General features: G+C 44.6%; 1 protein-coding gene across 4 annotated transcripts in view; it reads left to right on the forward strand.

The window, feature by feature from the left end:
- CCDC171 (coiled-coil domain containing 171) overlaps positions 1 to 18,676 on the forward strand; it is a 202,615-nt gene that overhangs the window by 46,838 nt on the left and 137,101 nt on the right. For all 4 annotated transcript variants that reach the window (XM_083419470.1, XM_083419472.1, XM_083419471.1 and 1 more), the window contains 2 exons: positions 7,361 to 7,463; positions 16,939 to 17,045. In XM_083419470.1, the coding sequence (XP_083275596.1) occupies positions 7,361 to 7,463; positions 16,939 to 17,045 (210 nt within the window). The remainder of the gene's footprint in view (positions 1 to 7,360; positions 7,464 to 16,938; positions 17,046 to 18,676) is intronic.

Below are 18,676 nucleotides of genomic sequence, written 5' to 3' on the forward strand. Positions count from 1 at the left end.
TGTAGAAGGAAACTGCTGTGTGGTACATGGCCTTCTCTGGACCTCCTAAGTTAGCTTGCTACTGTTGGGTGCAGTGGAGGCAGCCAACGTAGCGTAAGATTCAGCTACTGCCCAGTTATTGTCAGTGTGTCAAATTTCAAGCAGCATCCTCTTGTCTTCCTCAGGCAGCAAAATCATCTTTGGCCAGCCCTTAACTACCTTTCTCCCCAAGAGCAGCATGCTTGAATTCTGCCCTTCTATCTCATGTTATGGACGCAGGTGGCGCTGTGGGTTAAACCACAGCGCCTAGGACTTGCCGATCAGAAGGTTGGGGGTTCGAATCCTGTCGACGGGGTGAGCTCCCATTGCTCGGTCCCTGCTCCTGCCAACCTAGCAGTTCGAAAGCACGTCAAAGTGCAAGTAGATAAATAGGTACCACTCTGGCAGGCAGGTAAACGGCGTTTCCGTGCGCTGCTCTGGTTCGCCAGAAGCGGCTTAGTCATGCTGGCCACATGACCCGGAAGCTGTACGCCGGCTCCCTCGGCCAATGAAGCAAGATGAGCGCTACAACCCCAGAGTTGGCCACGACTGGACCTTATGGTCAGGGGTCCCTTTACCTTTACCTTTCTCATGTTATCCTTTCCACGGACATGTGGGTAGGTTGGACTGTGGACGAGAAGTTAGTCCTGTGGACCCAGAGAGCTGATTCATATCTGCTGACCTGAAGCTGGTTTAGGGTGTTCAAAGTCAAACTTCCCAACCTCTTAACCAGATTGGTTTTCTTCCTTTCTAGCATATTTCAGAGTAGACATGCATGGGATGGGGCATAAATTTCAAAGGCACCTCTTATCTACTCAAATAAAGAATTCTTGGTTGTTTCCAAAAAAATTCCAGCCATGCCCTTGCTGATTACTATCGTGGGTTACATACAGGTCACCGATTGACGGGTGAATGAGTAAATGTTTTGGAGGCATCAGTCTCATAACTGTTTACATGATGGCTGGTTCCCCAGATATTGCTAGGGGTGGTAAACTCCATTTCACCTTTTGGCTAAATCTGTGGAACATGTAAGGAATCGCAGGGCGAAGTGAGCTCAGAGGCTCTCTTGTACGCCACCCTTCCTCTGGTTAATTAGTTTTGCCTTCTAATTTTATCTTCAGAACAACTGTAGGAAGTAAGTTAGTCTGGGAGTGATTTGCACAAGACTGCCAAGCGACTGAGGGATGATTCATCCTTCATAGTAGCAGGAATGGCTGCCATATTTATATGTAAGTGTGTCTGATGGGAAGAAGGGACACAGCTCTCCACACATGAAGAAGGACGTGCTCAAGGATGTGGTGGCTGATCAGAGCTGCCTCCCAACAGTGCCCCAGAGGTTTGGAGACACACACCTCTCTTTTCCCATTTGTCTTTTCCACGGAGCTTCCTGACATAGATACAGCAAATACTCTTGCCCCTAATTCGAGCATGGATTTCTCACACTCAGTGCTAACCGCTGTAGCACACTGGCGCTCAAGAACACCATATCTTACTTGGGTCATTGTCAGGAGTGCGTGCAGGAGCCAGGCCCTGTGACCAATAGGACTTTGCAGGACTGGGAGCTTCCTAAGTTTGTTCTGAAGAGGCAAGGCGTGACCACACAGGTGAGGCCGATTGGTAACTCACAGCACCTGGTGGCAAGAGCTGGGAAGGGATATAAGGTCAGCATTTCCCTTCGGCTCTTTGCCACAGCAACACGTTCCCTGCCTTGCTGCATTTGGCTCCTTGCCAAATCTTTGATCCTCGGACCTTGACTTCTTGCTTCTTGACCCTTCGACCCTTGGCATCTTGACTCCCAGCTCTCTGACTCTTGGCCTCCTGGCTTCTGGACTCCTGTCCCTCTTCCCACCCCGCCATCTTGCCCCTGGTCCTGACGTCCCCATCCAGGACTTCGATCGCCCGTGAACCGGACTGTGACAGTCATTTGTTGATGAAGGATAAGCAGGATTAGTGATGCTTTTTAGCCTGTTGGATTTTCTCTTAAATGTGAAATTGAGCACATGGTTCCCTTTGGCCTCCCCAAGTCAACCATATGGCCCATCAACAGCTCCTGATCATGTAATCGGATTCATACCTGGTAAAGAACATTGGAATGATAGGAAAGGAATGTTGTCTCTGATGTCTATGACAACTAGATGTAAAAGAAAAAATATTTGTTGCATTTTTATCTCACCCATCCTTAGCAACCCAGAGCAGGCTCTCGAAATCAGCATCTGATAGGCTGATTCTAGGGGCTGATGTCCCTTCACACCCCCTATGAAATATTTGAGGTGGCCAGCCCCCTTCCCCAAGTAGATGGGCATTGCCATTCAAATGGTGTGTGTGCACTACGTCATATGATCGATCGTGTGGGGCAGGGCTAACCTGACTCCCCCAATATTTTATCCAAGATGTTACCCCTCGATGAGGTTGTCCAAAGACCTTCACAGCTCAGGATTTGAACCTGTTTGCTACAATGGCTGTCTTCATTGTTGGAGGCAGTAGACCTGTGAATACCAGCTGGGGAGCACTGTTGCATTCATGTTTTGCTTGTGCACTACCCAGATTGAGGTTGAATCCTGACAAGACAGTAGTACTGTTCTTGGGGGACAGGGGGCGGGCAGGTGTGGAGGACTCCCTGGTCCTGAATGGGGTAAGTGTGATCCTGAAGGACCAGGTGTGCAGCCTGGGAGTCATTTTGGACTCCCTGCTGTCCATGGAGGCACAGGTTAATTCTTTGTCCAGGGCAGCTGTCTACCAGCTCCATCTGGTATGCAGGCTGAGACCCTATCTGCCCGCAGACTGTCTCACCAGAGTGGTGCATGCTCTGGTTATCTCCCGCCTTGACTACTGCAATGCGCTCTACATGGGGCTACCTTTGAAGGTGACCCACAAATTACAACTAATCCAGAATGTGGCAGCCAGACCACATTGACTGGGAGCGGCAGAGACCACGTAACACCGGTCCTGAAAGCCCTACATTGGCTCCCAGTCTGTTTCCGAGCACAATTCATAGTGTTGGTGCTGACCTTGAAAGCCCTAAATGGCCTCGGCCCAGTATACCTGAAGGAGCGTCTCCAACCCCAGCCCGGACACTGAGGTCCAGCTTTGAGGGTCTTCTGGCAGTTCCCTCACAGCAAGAAGTGAGGTTACCAGGGAACCAGGCAGAGGGCCTTCTTGGCGGAGACACCTGCCCTGTGGAACGCCCTCCCATCAGATGTCAAAGAGATAAACAACGATCAGACTTTTAGAAGACATCTGAAGGCAGCCCTGTTTAGGGAAGCTTTTAATATTTGTTGAATTTTTGTATTTTAATATATTTTGCTGGATGCCGCCCAGAGTGGCTGGGGAAACCTAGCCAGATGGGCAGGGTATAAATATATTATTATTATTATTATTATTATTATTATTATTATTATTATTATTATTTATTATTAATTTATTCATTCCCATAGTCATCTGGTTGGCCACCTTGCGCACATTAAATAAAGCTGCTCTTATGTTCTCATTTTCAGCACTCAAACCACAATATTACGCTGGCTGCCTTCTTGACCCGAAGGAAAGTCGTTGAATTCAGACGGCTGGTGTGGGGAGAGTTAGCCTTACCTGAAAAGTACTTCTTCAGTTGAGATGTGAGCTCTGCCAGGACTCAATGGCAGGATTGCTAAATTGCTTCAAAGGAATTTAGGGGAGAGAAAATCCTACAGGCATGAGATTACCATGGATCTTGATTGGAAATTTGGATAGCAGCACTGACAAAATCATAGAATCATAAGAGTTGGAAGGGAGGAAAGTCTGGGGAAATGGTAGGTTAGAAATACACATGAAAATTACTAGCTGGGCCTAATGACAGGCTGTGTACTACAAGCTGTGCTTTCTGTGTGTGCATTTTACATAGATGTGCACAGTAGCTCACGGGGCTTAGGAACCTGGGAAACTGCTGCCTGTCAGATCAGACTATTTGCCCATTTAGTCCAGGACTGTCTGACAAGCAGATTTCTTGCCCATGACTTGGCTACCTGCTCCCTTTAACTGGAGATGTGAGCGATTGAACCCAGCATCTTTTGCAAGCAAACCATGGAGTCTTCTGCTGAGCTATGGTTTGTTCCTAACCGGAGTCAATAGATATATCCCATCCACCTCACACCGAGGCAGCTCAAACCCTGAACTGTATCCCGGTATATGTGTATGCACATTCAAAACATTTTTTAAAAGGCAGCTCCAAAATTCTCCCCTAAAATAAGAGAGGGGTAGGTACCCGAAAATGGAAACTGCGCCTTGTAAATAAGGATACTTGGAGCATATGGAAGGCAAGCAGTCAACTGCTTGGAGCTAGAACATTAGAGTAGTACTGGGAAATCTTAAGAATTTCTTCCGAATCTTGCCTGCAATTGGAAAAACAAAGTGGCCAACTTTGAGCTAGGAATGGCAAATACAATCAGCAAATGTATATGCAGAGAAGTGGTGTAAACATAAATATACTAACATGTGGTGAATTAAAAATAAAACATCTGGAAGAGAAGAGGAAACAGCCCAGGCCCTACAGCAGCTTGCATAGATCCTTTGTGTGGGAAGTGATTTTGCTGCACAGTTTGAGTATCTGGTACTCCAAATACTTAAGGCTTGCATGAAAATATTTATCTTATTGGTGTGACATTGCTTTTAACGAGCTTTCTCCAGCGTCTTGCGAGCCAGGCAGAGTCATATTGACACAAGCATGTGCAGCCCCACCACTTTAGTCTATTTATATACCCTGTAAGAATAACATGCATCTTTAATAATTCTTTTCTGGAATATTGATGTTTCAGAAACGAAAAACCCTGGCATGAGAATTCCATTGGCACTGGAAATTCTTTGTGAAGTATAGTACTAACCATCACACAGGGAAACCCATGTAAATGCTACAGAGGATCAAACACTGAAATGTATATGAATAATATATTAGCGGATATACAGAACATATAATTAAAATTGAAATAGTGGAGCAAATTTATAAAATATTTAAACGGGACGGTGGAGAACACTGCAGAGATTCACATACGTTGCTTGTCTTCCAGTCAGTCACTATACACGCTTGGCTCGTAACAGAGCTCGGTTTTACAGGGAGAAGATGTTTCTCGCCATAAAAGCCGTATCCTTAAATCTTTCAGGCTGACTTTGGAGGCATGAAAAGTGCCGGGTAATCAGAAGTTAAGATTGCAGTTGGTTCCCCGAGCAAAAGTTAGATCCTTCGTTACCAAAGGAAAGAAATGGGAGAAGAGGACAGTCGCCCCCACCCCCACTTCACTTGGAAGTTTGCAAAAAGGGTGGTGTCAATCTCATCTTTTTTTGTGTTTCCAGGTTAGGGCAAGGACAAGAAAGGGCTTTGCACACTCACAAGCGTGTGCTTTTAAATGGATAAAAAGGTAAAGGTAAAGGGACTCCTGATCATTAGGGTCCAGTCGTGGCTGACTCTGGGGTTGTGGCACTCATCTCGCTTTACTGGCCGAGGGAGCCGGCGTACAGCTTCTGGGTCATGTGGCCGGCATGACCGAGCCGCTTCTGGCAAACCAGAGAAGCACACAGAAACGCTGTTTACCTTCCCGCCGGAGCGGTACCTATTTATCTACTTGCACTTTGATGTGCTTTTGAACTGCTAGGTGGGAAGGAGCAGGGACTGAGCAACGGGAGCTCACCCCATCACGGTGATTCGATCCGGCGACCTTCTGATCAGCAAGCCCAAGAGGCTCAGTGGTTCAACCCACAGAGCCACCCGCATCCCTAAACGGATAGTTCCTGGCATAAGTTATGCCCTGGTTTTGTGGGGCAAGCTTTGCAAAATCCTGCAGCTGCATGCAATGAACCCCCCTGCTTTGCAGTTAAGAAGGGGAAGGTAGCACTGAGCTTCTCCCCTGCCATCTGCTCTCCTCCCCCCCATTAAATCAAGCTGTTTTTATGCTTGTCAGCATTCCAGAACCCGTCTTTGTTGAAGGAAACATTGGTGGTGGTGATAGCCACAAGTTGCTTGATTTTGGAAGGAGAGTTCAGGGAGAAAGCAGCTGGAAAGAAGAGGTTCAGTGTTATTCAGCGAAGTGTTACTCAAAGTAGACTGTTGAAAGTAGTGGGCCTAACTCAGTCATGCGCATTACTTTTTCTTGAGTAAAATGCAGCTGAATGCTGCCCATTGAATTCTCCCATCCCTTTGCCCTTGTCCTCTGCAAAGTCTGCCCTTCCGTGCATTTTTCAGCAGAGAAGGATCTTCGTGTTGTATCCAAAAATTTCCTTCTCCTACAGAAGCTTTTCTACTAGGGATAACAGACACAGGTATAGCAAGAGAAGATCAGTAAATATTCCTCTATGCCACAGGAGCGGCAAGGATCCTAATTGCTAAAAACTGGAAAAAAGAAACTGTGCCAACAAAAAAAGAATGGCAAGGCAAACTGTTAGAGTATATTGAACTGGCTGGATTAACAGAGGCAATTAGAGATCACACTAGACAAGAGTTTCAAAAAACATGGGGAAAATGCAGAGAATACTTCACAAACCAGTGCCCTAAAATACATACCTGGACTTGTTTCAATTAATGTCTGCAGGAGACTTTGTGGATATTTAAGTTATAATTAGAAAAATCTTAATTATTCATAAAGGAAACAGTTGATAAGAAGTAAGTTGATAAGAAGTAAATAAGGAGCCCAGATACAGGATAAAGGAAGTCTTTTATTTGGTTGCTTGTATTGTTGTATGTTATGCTCACTGTATGTTATGTTCACATTTAATGAGGGTGGATTTGTGTATTGGGGGGTGGGGGTTTATGTTATGTTGTAAAAAATATTCCAATAAAATTTTTTTAAAAATAAAAATCCTTCTCCCTGTGCCCTCAGAATCAACCCTTCGTCATACACGACTGCAGCGTAATGTACAGTTTGTTCATGACTACTACTTGACAGCGGGGGGGGGGGGGGAACCTTAACAATAGTAATCTGAAAATCCCAATTGGATTTCTCAGTTGGTTGGAACCTGGTGCTGATAAAACCAAGGTTGCAGGTTCGATCCCCATCTGGGACAGTTGCTTATTCCTTCATTGGCAGGGGCTGGACTATATTATCCTCAGGGTCCCTTCCAACTTTGCAACTCTATGATCTACACGAGAACTCGTTTTCTCCTTGAACTGAATGCCGTTTCTCCAGTTAACAGAGCTAGTTTGGTCACGGAGCGACCATTTTGGTGTGTCTGCGTGCATTACTTTGTTTTGCTTTGTTTCGTACAACGCGTCCCGCAGCAGTGTTGATTGTGAGATGCCCTTCTTGCTACTTCGTGCCCTCAATATCTTTGCTTTTTTTGGTCTTCTTCCCTCCCCCCCCCCCCCACTGCCCATCAAACGCAGGCCAAGAAACGCCAGGCCTTCCTAACAGAGACGTGCGAAAACAACGTGAGAGATCTGGAGTTGCTTTTGGACAGCTTTCCTGTGTCAGGCAAGCGGACAGCAGGTTAGTTGAAGGTAGAAAATGACAGATGCATCTGTCAGCGTTCCAAAGTCGCGACGTTGGGGGAATTCGGCAGATGCCTCTTTCATTCCCTCTTCTCTGCATGCTTTGATTTGATGACATGATAAGAGCAGTTCTCTCAGCGGTCGCGTGGCCCCACTAGCTGGGAAGAGGTGACTGGATGCGGCCCCGCTGTTGTCAGCCCCCCTCGCTTGATTTACAAGTGCAGGGTTGTGTGTGATCGGTCAGAAAAGGGCTCGCTTGCTGCGCTCCGAATCCAGCAGAGAGAAAAAGTCCTTTCCACCGAGCCTACAAGGGGAACAGATGTTTTTGATTGAACCGAGCCAAATTCAGAAGCGACCTTCAGCTACTTAAAGGTCACGTCTCCAAAAAAGGTTATGCAGGACGCAGAGTGTACACATGTTCCTCTTTATGGTGTTAACTTTTTGAGAAGCCAGTTGAGAAGGGGGTGAGGACTGCATCCGTGCCAGCGTGGATTCTTCCCCAACTGATGTGCAAAAACAAACCTGCTTCTTTCTGTTGTCTGGCATGTGGTGGCAGCAGTGATCACGCCAAATGGAAGTGCCGAAAAAGCAAAGTGTCTCATACACACACACACACACACACATATACATATACATGTACATACATATACATGTGTGTGTGTGCATATGTATATGTATACTACTACTACTACTAGGGATGCGGGTGGCACTGTGGGTTAAACCACAGAGCCTAGGGCTTGCAGATCAGAAGGTTGGTGGTTCGAATCCCCACGATGCTGTGAGCTCCCGTTGCTCGGTCCCAGCTCCTGCCAACCTAGCAGTTCGAAAGCACGTCAAAATGCAAGTAGATAAATAGGTACCACTCTGGTGGGAAGGTAAACGGCGTTTCCATGTGCTGCTCTGGTTTTGCCAGAAGCAGCTTAGTCATGCTGGCCACATGACCCGGAAGCTGTACGCTGGCTCCCTCGGCCAGTAAAGCGAGATGAGCGCTGCAACCCAAGAGTCATCCGCGACTGGACCTAATGGTCAGGGGTCCCTTTACTTTTACTACTACTACTAAAAATAATAATTTATTTTTATACCCCACCCATTTGGCTGGGTTTCCCCAGTCACTTTGGGCAGCTCCCAACAGAATATTAAAAACACGATAGAACATCAAACATTGAAAACTTCCCTAAACAGGGCTGCCTTCAGATGTCTTCTAAAAGTCAGATAGTTGTTTATTTCCTTGACATCTGATGGGAGGGCATTCTACAGGGTGGGTGCCACCACCGAGAAGGCCCTCTGCCTGGTTCCCTGTAACCTCACTTCTCGCAGTGAGGGAACCGCCAGAAGGTTCTTGAACCTGGACCTCAGTGTCTGGGCTGAACAATGGGGGTAGATATAAATATATTATAAAAGGCCACAGTTTTGATGATCTCCTTGTCCCTTTGAAGTTTGTTTTGGAGCCCCTGTAATTATGTTCAGGTATAAAGCATATCTTCCTTCCCCGTTGCTCTCTGCTGCGTGTGGACAGAAATGACTTGAATACAGAAACAAAGAGCAGTCAGATTTATGAAGGGCACTATCTGGTGAAGTAGTTGTGTTAGAGAAATGACTTGGCAGCGCAATAGAACTTCCCCTCTCCTCTTCTTGGACACCCCATAAATCTGTTCTGGGGGTTTCCCCAGCCTCCAGAGCAGGTTTGGGGGTAGTGGGGGGGGCAGAGGGAGAAGAGAGGGAGGGGAAGTATCATTGTAAAGAATCCTTGCTCTGTTGGAACGACTTCAATCTGCTTGGCTTCATTGCTGACAACCTTTCGGTGTCAGGTAAAGTCTTATGCCCCCTGCCCCAGCTTTCGATGGGCTTAGTACAGGCTTCCTCAAACTCGGCCCTCCAGATGTTTTGAGACTACAATTCCCATCATCCCTGACCACTGGTCCTGCTAGCTAGGGATCATGGGAGTTGTAGTCCCAAAACATCTGGAGGGCTGAGTTTGAGGAAGCCTGGCTTAGTTGATGATGTTTCGTTAGTGTGTTTCCTGAGTTCTTGGTGTTCTGTATGAATCTGTTAGTGTTTTTCAACATAATTTGTTAATGGTATAATCTATTTAAATTTATGTTTTTAAATGTATGTTTTGGGGAAATGCTTGGGTAGCAAGTGACTAACAAGCAATAACAACAACAACAACAACAACAACAACAATAATATCAGCCCCAAAGTAAGCATAATTATGAAAGGCACTTACAATTGTAATGACTTCATTCAAGAGCTTATATTTTACAGGAGGCAACAAGCATTCAGAAAAGAATTGCTGTTTTAAGAGTCCATATCAAACTACAGCTCAGGGTTAGGCTACAGATCCCCACAAAATGCTAATAGAATGGAGAAGAAAACATCCCATATTGAATTATTTATAACATAGAAGTGTGTGTGTGTGTGTGTGTGTGTGTGTGTAAAATAGGAATTTAGGGAATATCCACAGATTTACTGTATCAATCCATTGGCTCACTTTCTTTAATTCTGCAGAATGTGTGCGCATACTTAAATAAATCTATCGATTCACAAACACCCCAATGATGGAAAAAGAAGACCAAAATACTATTTGGGTTGCATGTGATCTTAATCCTACTCAGAGTAGACTCACTGGAATTAATGGGCATGACTAGTTTAAGTCTGTTGATATCTACTCTGAGTATACCATAGCTAGACGCAACTCTTTGTCCATAACTATCAATTGGCTGCTATCCCTGAATAATGTGTTTTTCAAGTGTGCTGGGGCGAATGATAAGTTTGATCTGAAGCTTGGTTTTCAAGCCAAAGGGAAATTGTATCGAAGAAACGTTTTGGAGCCATTTCTTTGAGATAAATAGAGGGCAAATGTTTTGTTAATTGGCCACATACTCAAAGACAAAGGAGCCTTAATTCTAGGCACATCCCATTTTAGTACATTGTCTCAGAGTCTTTGGAGACATTATACAGTGGTACCCCGCAAGACGAATGCCTCACAAGACGGAAAACCCGCTAGACGAAAGGGTTTTCCGTTTTTCGATGCACTTCGCAGGACGAATTTCCCTATGGGCTTGCTTCGCAAGACGAAAATGTCTTGTGAGTCTTGAGATTTTTTTTCGCTCCCCACCCCCTTTTTCTAAGCCGCTAAACCACTAATAGCCTTTTTGCAGCTAATCCGCTAATCCCTTAAGCCTTTAATAGCCGCTAATAGCCGCTAAACCGCTAATAGCGCTAATCCGCTAATCCACTAATAGGGTTGCTTCGCAAGACGAAAAAACCGCTAGACGAAGAGACTTGCGGAACGAATTAATTTCGTCTTGCGAGGCACCACTGTACAAGACATTATACAAGACGTCATCATACAAGGTATGACTGGAAAGTTCGGTGAACGATCACAGAAATCGGACAGCGAGAAACATTTGAACATACAGTCAGCATTGGAAACCCACGAAATGCTCACAGTTGTGTATGGAGAGGATGCTGTAACTCGAAAGAACAGTGTATGAGTGGTTTAAGCGTTTCCATGAAGGCGACAAACCATCGAAAATGACCCTCAGTCTGGCAGACCATCGACGAGCAGAATGGCAGCAAATGTCAACCGAGTTCATGGGTTATTGATGCGGGATTGGCGTTTGTCCGTCCGAATGATGGCGGAAGAATTGCATATTCTGCGTGAAATCGTTACTGAGGTTAAAGAGTTGTCCCACCCTCCATATTCTCCTGATCTGGCCCCACCGGATTTCTTTCCCCCCAAAACTGAAATCTGCACTGAAAGGACACAGATTTTTCCAACATTTCATACGTCCAAGCTGCTGTGACGAGGGAACTGAAAACAGTACGAAAAGAGGACTTCTCCAGAAATTTCCAACAGCTCGTTGTCAACGGTGCATTGCATCAGAGGGGGCCTACTTTGAAGGCCTGTAAGGCATGTGTGTTCAAATATTTCTCGCTATCCGACGTCTGTGACCATTCACTGAACTTTCCGAACTTTAATTAGTGAATGTGTGATAGCAGATATTTCAGGGGGACAGACGGGAGTGACTCAGAGGATCCCAGAAGATCCTGGATCAATGATGACACAACCACAGTCTGTTTGCATCACAACCTGGATGCTGGGACGTTACTTCCATGTCTGCTTTCTGCTTGTAACGTGGCCGGGACCTTCCAGCAGTTTTCCCTTGAGTTCTAGCTTTCCCAACAAATGAATGTTAATGAAATCACCACGAACTTTTTAGTGCTTCTGGAACAACGTGGTTGCGATGGGGAATCCAGACTAGCCCTAGGGAGTTGTGGAGGCAGAAGGACAAAGTGTTGTGTGGCCTGGGGAACCGAATCTGCCGCAGATTCTGGCTAACTGCTCCCTTTCTCTTTGGCAACCGAGAAGAATGGAAATAAGTTTTTGAACTCAGCGTTTTGGATCCGCTTTGTTAGGCTAGAGGTTTTGGCAAGGGAGACTGGCTGCCTGGAGAAGAGAGCCAAGTCAATACAAATAAATCCTGGGAATAATTATTGATATGAAACATGCCTTTTTGTGTGGGTGCTTTAGTTCTGGAGCTGGAGTTTGCCTGTCCTTTTGTAGCCTCTGGGAAGAGATGGCAGTTGAAAATATCTTTTTTTGCAATGTTTTGGGATTCTTCCCTCCTTCTTTTCCCTTCTGACATTATCCATCGACTCCCATGGAGCTAACATTTTTATTCAGTGTCAATGATACAAGCTAAGTTAAGGACAGTGTATCATAGCTGTCAACGTTTCCCTTTTTTAAAGGGAAATTCCCTTATTCTGAATAGGATTCCTCGCAAGAAAAGGGAAAAGTTGACAGCTATGCAGTGTATCTGTGTCTTGATGTTGAATAAAATTAGACTTTGCACTGTAGGTTGACATTTTGCCCTGGTTGCTTAAGTTAACCAAACAAGGTTTGTGACACTCTTTCATGATTCATATAAATATTTAGAAAGGTCTTTCTAGAAATAAGAACTCTAAGGAATGATGTGGCTAAATGCATACCCTCAAACTTTTCTCTGATAAAAATAGGGATGTTGTTGTTGTTGTTGTTGATGATGATGATATTTATACCCCACCCATCTGACTTGGTTGCCCCAGCCACTCTGGGCGGCTTCCAACATATAAATAAACATAAAACATTTTTTAAAACCTTCCCTATACAGGGCTGCCTTCAGATGCCTTCTAAAGGTTGTCTAGTTATTTATCTCCTTGGCTCAGGGTCACATGACTCCATACCCTTCAGCATTTCTCCGATGTGTCAGGTGTGTGTGCAGCAGCCAGGCCCTGTGACCAGTAGGACTTTGCAGGACTGGGGCCTTCCTAAGTTTGTTCTGAATAGGCAAGGCTCGGCCCCACAAGTGAGGCCGATTGGTAACTCACAGCACCTGGAGGCAAGAGCCGGGAAGGGATATAAGGTCAGCATTTCCCTTCGGCTCTTTGCCACAGCAACACGCTTCCTGCCTTGCTGCGTTTGGCTTCTTGCTTTCTGATCCTTGAACCGTGGCTTCTTAAGTCCCGGCTTCTTGATCCTCGGACCCCTGACTTTGTGACTCCTTGCTTCTTGATCCTCGGACCCCTGGCTTCGTGACTCCTTGCTTCCTGACCCTCGGACTCTTGGCTTCTTGACTCCTGGCTTCTGGACCTCCATTCCTGCTCCCACCCCACCATCTTGCCCCGGTCCTGACGTCCCCTGCCGGGACTTCGATCGCCCATGAACCGGACCATGACATGATGAAAACAGGGAATCCTAAGGAAAAGCAGTACATTCTGGGATCAAATCAGAAACCAGGATCGCTTGTGTACATCCAGAACCGTCCCTGGAAAATAGGGACACGTGGAGGGTCTGTGTCACAAAATGGCAGCAGCCAACTCTCTTTGGCAAGTCTGTCACATGTTGACAATATGAGGACCAGTCTAATATGTCCTACAGTACACACAATATTTGATTTGGTTCCCGTCTGTCAGTTGGGGATCAGCCATAGTGCATTGTTGAGGGGCCATAAGCTGGCTGGTGGATTCTCCAGTTACACACACACACAATATCTACAACCTATGCCTCACCTTGGCCACCCAAGATCAATGAAGAGAAAACTAGTGGGGTAATAATTTTGAAATTGTTCTTAAGAAAACTTAAGGAAGTCCTGATGGAATTGCTGTACATAAAATATTAGCATCACGCAACTGGCTTGGAGCCCAAGGCTCCTATAATCAACTGTGTGCATTACAATAGTATTTCCTGTGGTTAAAACTTATTGTGAGTTTGCCTCTCCAGTAAATCTCCTAGGATAAAGCTACACGTCCTATATATTTTTCCTAATTTTTGAAATGTACTTGTTAAGTTCATTTCCCACATTTCCTTCATAGTGGCTTACACGAAGCCACCAGGAAGCCTCTCTTCTTGGCTGAAAACTGGTTACCTTCAACAGTATGGCAGCATTACATGCCTTCTGGTTATTCTCTGCTCTCAGTCCTTTCTTTTTGAACCCCATCACGAGATTTGCTCAGGGTCTTCTGGCACATTACTTGCCCTTGACGCAGAGGTCAATGTGAGGAAATACCTTGATTGTTCTGTTAGTTACCAGTCTGCTTGGTATGTGCCCCTGAGGTAGCCTGATAGACTCTCCATGGTTGCCCCTGAGGCTACGTTAGGGTTGCCATATTTCAAAAATACAAACACAAAAGCTGTTGAGCTTTTCATTTTTGCAAAATCTCCATTAAAAATGAAGTTTTGTGCCTATTTTTAGGAAAATTGCCCCAAACCCATCACTTCCAATATAGATTTACCTGGACATTTCTTACCGCTTTCCGAAAACTCCGCCCGGACGCCATTTTCGGCAGGCGAATCCCTACTACATCCAGGAAATTCTGGATGTATAGCAGCCCCAGGCTACATTAAATTTCTGCCCATGTAGTTGGGCTTTCTTGCTGGTTAACTATCTATGGCCTGTTCAACTGTGTTTCGTGGAGGGGGGTTATTATTTGTTATTATGGTATGCATTCCTTGTGTTTTTATTGTAAACCACCCTGGGATGAAGGGTGACATAGAACAAAGGTTTACCCACAATTCATTAAAACTACTGAAGGTACCACCAAAGTTGCACAGCGATGATTAAAATAGTTCTGATTACGGCAAATTGCACCTTTGAGGGGCAAGTAGCAACCATGGAGGGGTGAGCTTCTGGTGGGAAAGTTATGCAGGACCCAAGCTGGATTGGGAGCCTATTTATTTTATTCATTTATTATATCTAAATTGCCCTTCATCCAGACAGAGCCAAGGGTGGTATTTAATAATAGCATCAACCATAAAATACAAGGGAAGCAAAGCATTTTGTTGTTGTTTAGTTGCTTAGTCGTGTCCGACTCTTCGTGACCCCATGGACCAGGCACTCCTGTCTTCCACTGCCTCCCCCAGTTTGATAAAACAATAAAACTAAAATACCCAATTCTGAATGGCTGCTTTTTCTTCACTATCACAGTGGTCAGCATAAGCATACCATTAAAAAACTAAAACCCTCAGAAATAAACTGTAGTTTAGCCATAAGAGTTCAGACAGTTGTGTGTGTATTTTTGTCTTTTAATGTGGAATCTCCTGCTCTCATTTGGATGTTTTCCCAAATATTAGTTTTCTGAGGATCTTTTTAAAATGTGGAATCTGTTACCCGCAGCTTCAGATTCTGAAATGTAAGAGGCAAAATTTGCAGCATAGGTTTTCTTGTGATCTTGGTGGCCTCCAATCTAGGAACAATGGATGAGAAGGGATATTCTATTATGCACCTTTTGTAAAGATATGCCTGTTCAGGAGCTCACAGTGTTTCAGGCCTTGAACTTCAGTGTGCGAGTAGAATTCCAGGAAAGATTCTTTTAGGCATGATGTGGCATGGGATTATGCCAAAGCTTGTCAATTTTATCTGCATGAGTTCCCTTTCGGACAATACAGCAGCAGTGCAACAACTCTGAAGTACAGTCGTACCTTGGAAGTCGAACAGGATCCATTCCGGAAGTCCAAAATGTTTGGAAACCAAGGCGTGGCTTCTGGTTGGCTGCAGGAAGCTCCTGCAGCCAATCGGAAGCTGCGAAAGCCCCGTCGGACGTTTGGCTTCCAAAAACATTTCCCAAACCGGATCACTCACTTCTGGGTTTGCGACGTTCGGGAGCCAAAACGTTTGGGAACTAAGCTGTTCGACTTCCAAGGTATGACTGTACATCTACGTGGCTCTTCCTCTAGCAATTGTTGAATGGTCACTTTAAAATGTGAAGGTTCATTATTGCTTCACAAGTTGTGTATGTCTTTAAGGGCCAGGACAAGTAACGAGACCCAGTCTTACAGCTGTGAAACATAGCAGGTGCTGCTGAGTTGTGTTAATCAAGCTGTGTCAGCAATTGAGTGTAGTATATAAGGAGTAGCACCTAGCTCTCCCATTACCCTGGGGGATGGCTTGGTGGTTGGGTCTGGTTTGTTGTTGATGTATGTATTTAGTGTATAAGGAGTTTTTGTTAATGTTATTAAAACCTTGTTTAAGTTATTTTTGAGTTCCTTTTTAATGCATGGTCTGGCCAGCAAGCTATCTGCAGCGCCACTAAACTGCAAATAGCCAACAGCAATACCTGATAATGCTCCTTTAAAATTTTTTCCTAGAAGCTAAATGCCCATCTGAGCTGATTTTGTTCCTAGTTCTTGGGAATGGTGTTCAGGACCAGTTCTTAGGATAAAGTTGTTTGTGGTCACTGGGTTTGGATTGCAGTTTGGCACAAATCTTGAGAAAGTGACTTGACTGATGGCATGCCAAACCATGATCTGAGCTCATAGCAGAAGTCTTGCACGACTGTACCAGTTATGACAAGTGGGAATACTGGCATCTGAGCTGGAGGGTGGAGGGGGGTAAGAGTGAAAGGAGCACTGGGGACCTTGTGGTCGTGAGTTTGAATGGCTTCAACTGGATTCCCCACCGCCATTTGCATGCAGGGTAGGGAGATAAATAACACTCAGGATCACATTTCAACGGCGTTGAGTTGCACTCAGGCATAATAGGAAGTCCTGTGTTCCTTGGCACGTGTAGGAACGTTTCCATTTGAAAGGCATGACTGAACCTGAAGCGACAAAGGCACGAATGCCGCACACTTAAAAACAAATATTTGCTTCATTTGGACTGCTATCATTTCCAAACGACACGTTGAACCGCGGTCATTAGACCCCTTTAAAAAATAAGATCAGAGATAGACCTCATGTGCAGGAAACCAAATTGGAGTTAATATTTTTCATGTGGTGAATTTGCAGCCACAGTGCGAGAGTTTTCTTCAAGCTTTGCTTGGCATTAAAGAACAGTTACTCCAGTATGCCTCAGAGAAAACACAGTGGTTGTTCAACATTCTGTATTGTCACTGGAGCCCAACTAATTTAAATATCTCTGTTGCTCTTGGAGAAGTTTTCTGTCTTCTGTTCAACTCGAAGGGCTTTGTTTTGATTCTGTATTTTTCTCCAGGCATTCACAAGGACAAAGATAAACCTCCGAGCTTCACTCTTGTCCTTGAGACTTTGAGGCATACCTTGACAGATTACCAGAACAAGCTGGAAGATGCATCTAATGAGGTAACGCTTGCACTGTTTGGCTCCTTACACATAGCCTTCGGCCCCCAATACTAGAGATTCCTTGCTTGTTACAGAGGTCAAAACACTGGGAATGTTGAGTTGACAGCTTCACAGATAAGAAAAAGAAATAATCTTTTGTCACTGTTCTTCCTCTAAGCTTGCCCTATGGTCATGATTCACTTAAACTTCGGAAACTCTTCAGCTGTGTGCTTTTAAAAATATAAATATATACACATCAAGCAAAGCATTGTGCTTCCCAATTATTTTTAGTGAATACACATGCATACCTGATGCCTATCATCCACTGCTTCTTTGAAGGCTTTAGCATAAATATATAAAGTGCGATTTTGGCATAAATACCTTAAAGTGATTACAGGTGAATAAACGTGCATGCTTTTGCATTAGGAAAACAATTACGTTACAAGTTGAGATCCTTTGTACTGCTTTGAATGTTCTGTGAGTTTTTAAGTCCTGCTGGAGAGAGCTGGCTGCTTTGTTAAAATTATCCAGCATAGGAATTTTTAATTTATTAAAGTGTTTATAATGATTGAGATACCCTGTATTTTAGTACTTTAGCGCAGGAACAGAAGTTCATTAAACACATACTTTTTATGTCGGTTTAGTCTCATTAACTTCATTAGGTGCTAAATGGAACTTAAATCAAATTACTTCATCTGAACTGAGTTATGGATTGGTCTGTGATATGTCCTAGCTATATTCAACTGCTTGCCAGGGTGGGTTTTTCCCCCCTGTTTATCCTGGAGCTTAAACTGTTCAATGGCAGTATAATTGAAAACTGCCCCGGGACCTTAAGGTGAAGGGTAGGCAATAAATGATAACAACAACAGTTCAGGAGCTTGCACCGAGTGATTACTCTGTGTTAGAATTTATGAGAGACAATTGTTTTTGGACAAAAGCAAGGGGAAATCAAAATGAATATATATATATATATATCTCTCTGTGTGTATATATATATATATATATATATATATATATATATATAGTGGTACCTCAGGTTACATACGCTTCAGGTTACATACGCTTCAGGTTACAGACTCCGCTAACCCAGAAATAGTGCTTCAGGTTAAGAACTTTGCTTCGGGATGAGAACAGAAATCGTGCTCTGGCAGTGCGGCAGCAGCTGGAGGCCCCATTAGCTAAAGTGGTGCTTCAGGTTAAGTACAGTTTCAGGTTAAGAACGGACCTCTGGAACGAATTAAGTACTTAACCCGAAGTACCACTGTGTATTTTCAGTATTTTCACGGTTCAGTATTTTAGAAATACACACACACACACACACACACACATTTCTAAAATACTGAACCGTAAGAATGTTAAGAAGCATTTTTGGTCCGTTATAGTAAATAATTGCAAGCAGCCAAATCGCAAAATCAAGTATGCTGGAGCATTTCAGAGGGGCACAAAATAAAGTCATATCTGTACACGGCAGCCCCTGTTAGGTCTCTCCTGTTGACAACCCACATGTTTAGCAGCCTTCCGAGGCCTAGGATTGAGCGACCAGACGCAGGATATCCACTGTGAATTTTTATTTGGGAGGCTGAATGGCACCTGATCTTCAGCGCCGCTGAAAAGTCGACTCAGCAGGCCTTGGCTCGGGAAGGTTGTTTTGT

The sequence above is a fragment of the Podarcis tiliguerta genome (assembly GCF_965153285.1).
Source record: "Podarcis tiliguerta genome assembly, chromosome: 17".
NCBI lineage: Eukaryota > Metazoa > Chordata > Lepidosauria > Squamata > Lacertidae > Podarcis > Podarcis tiliguerta.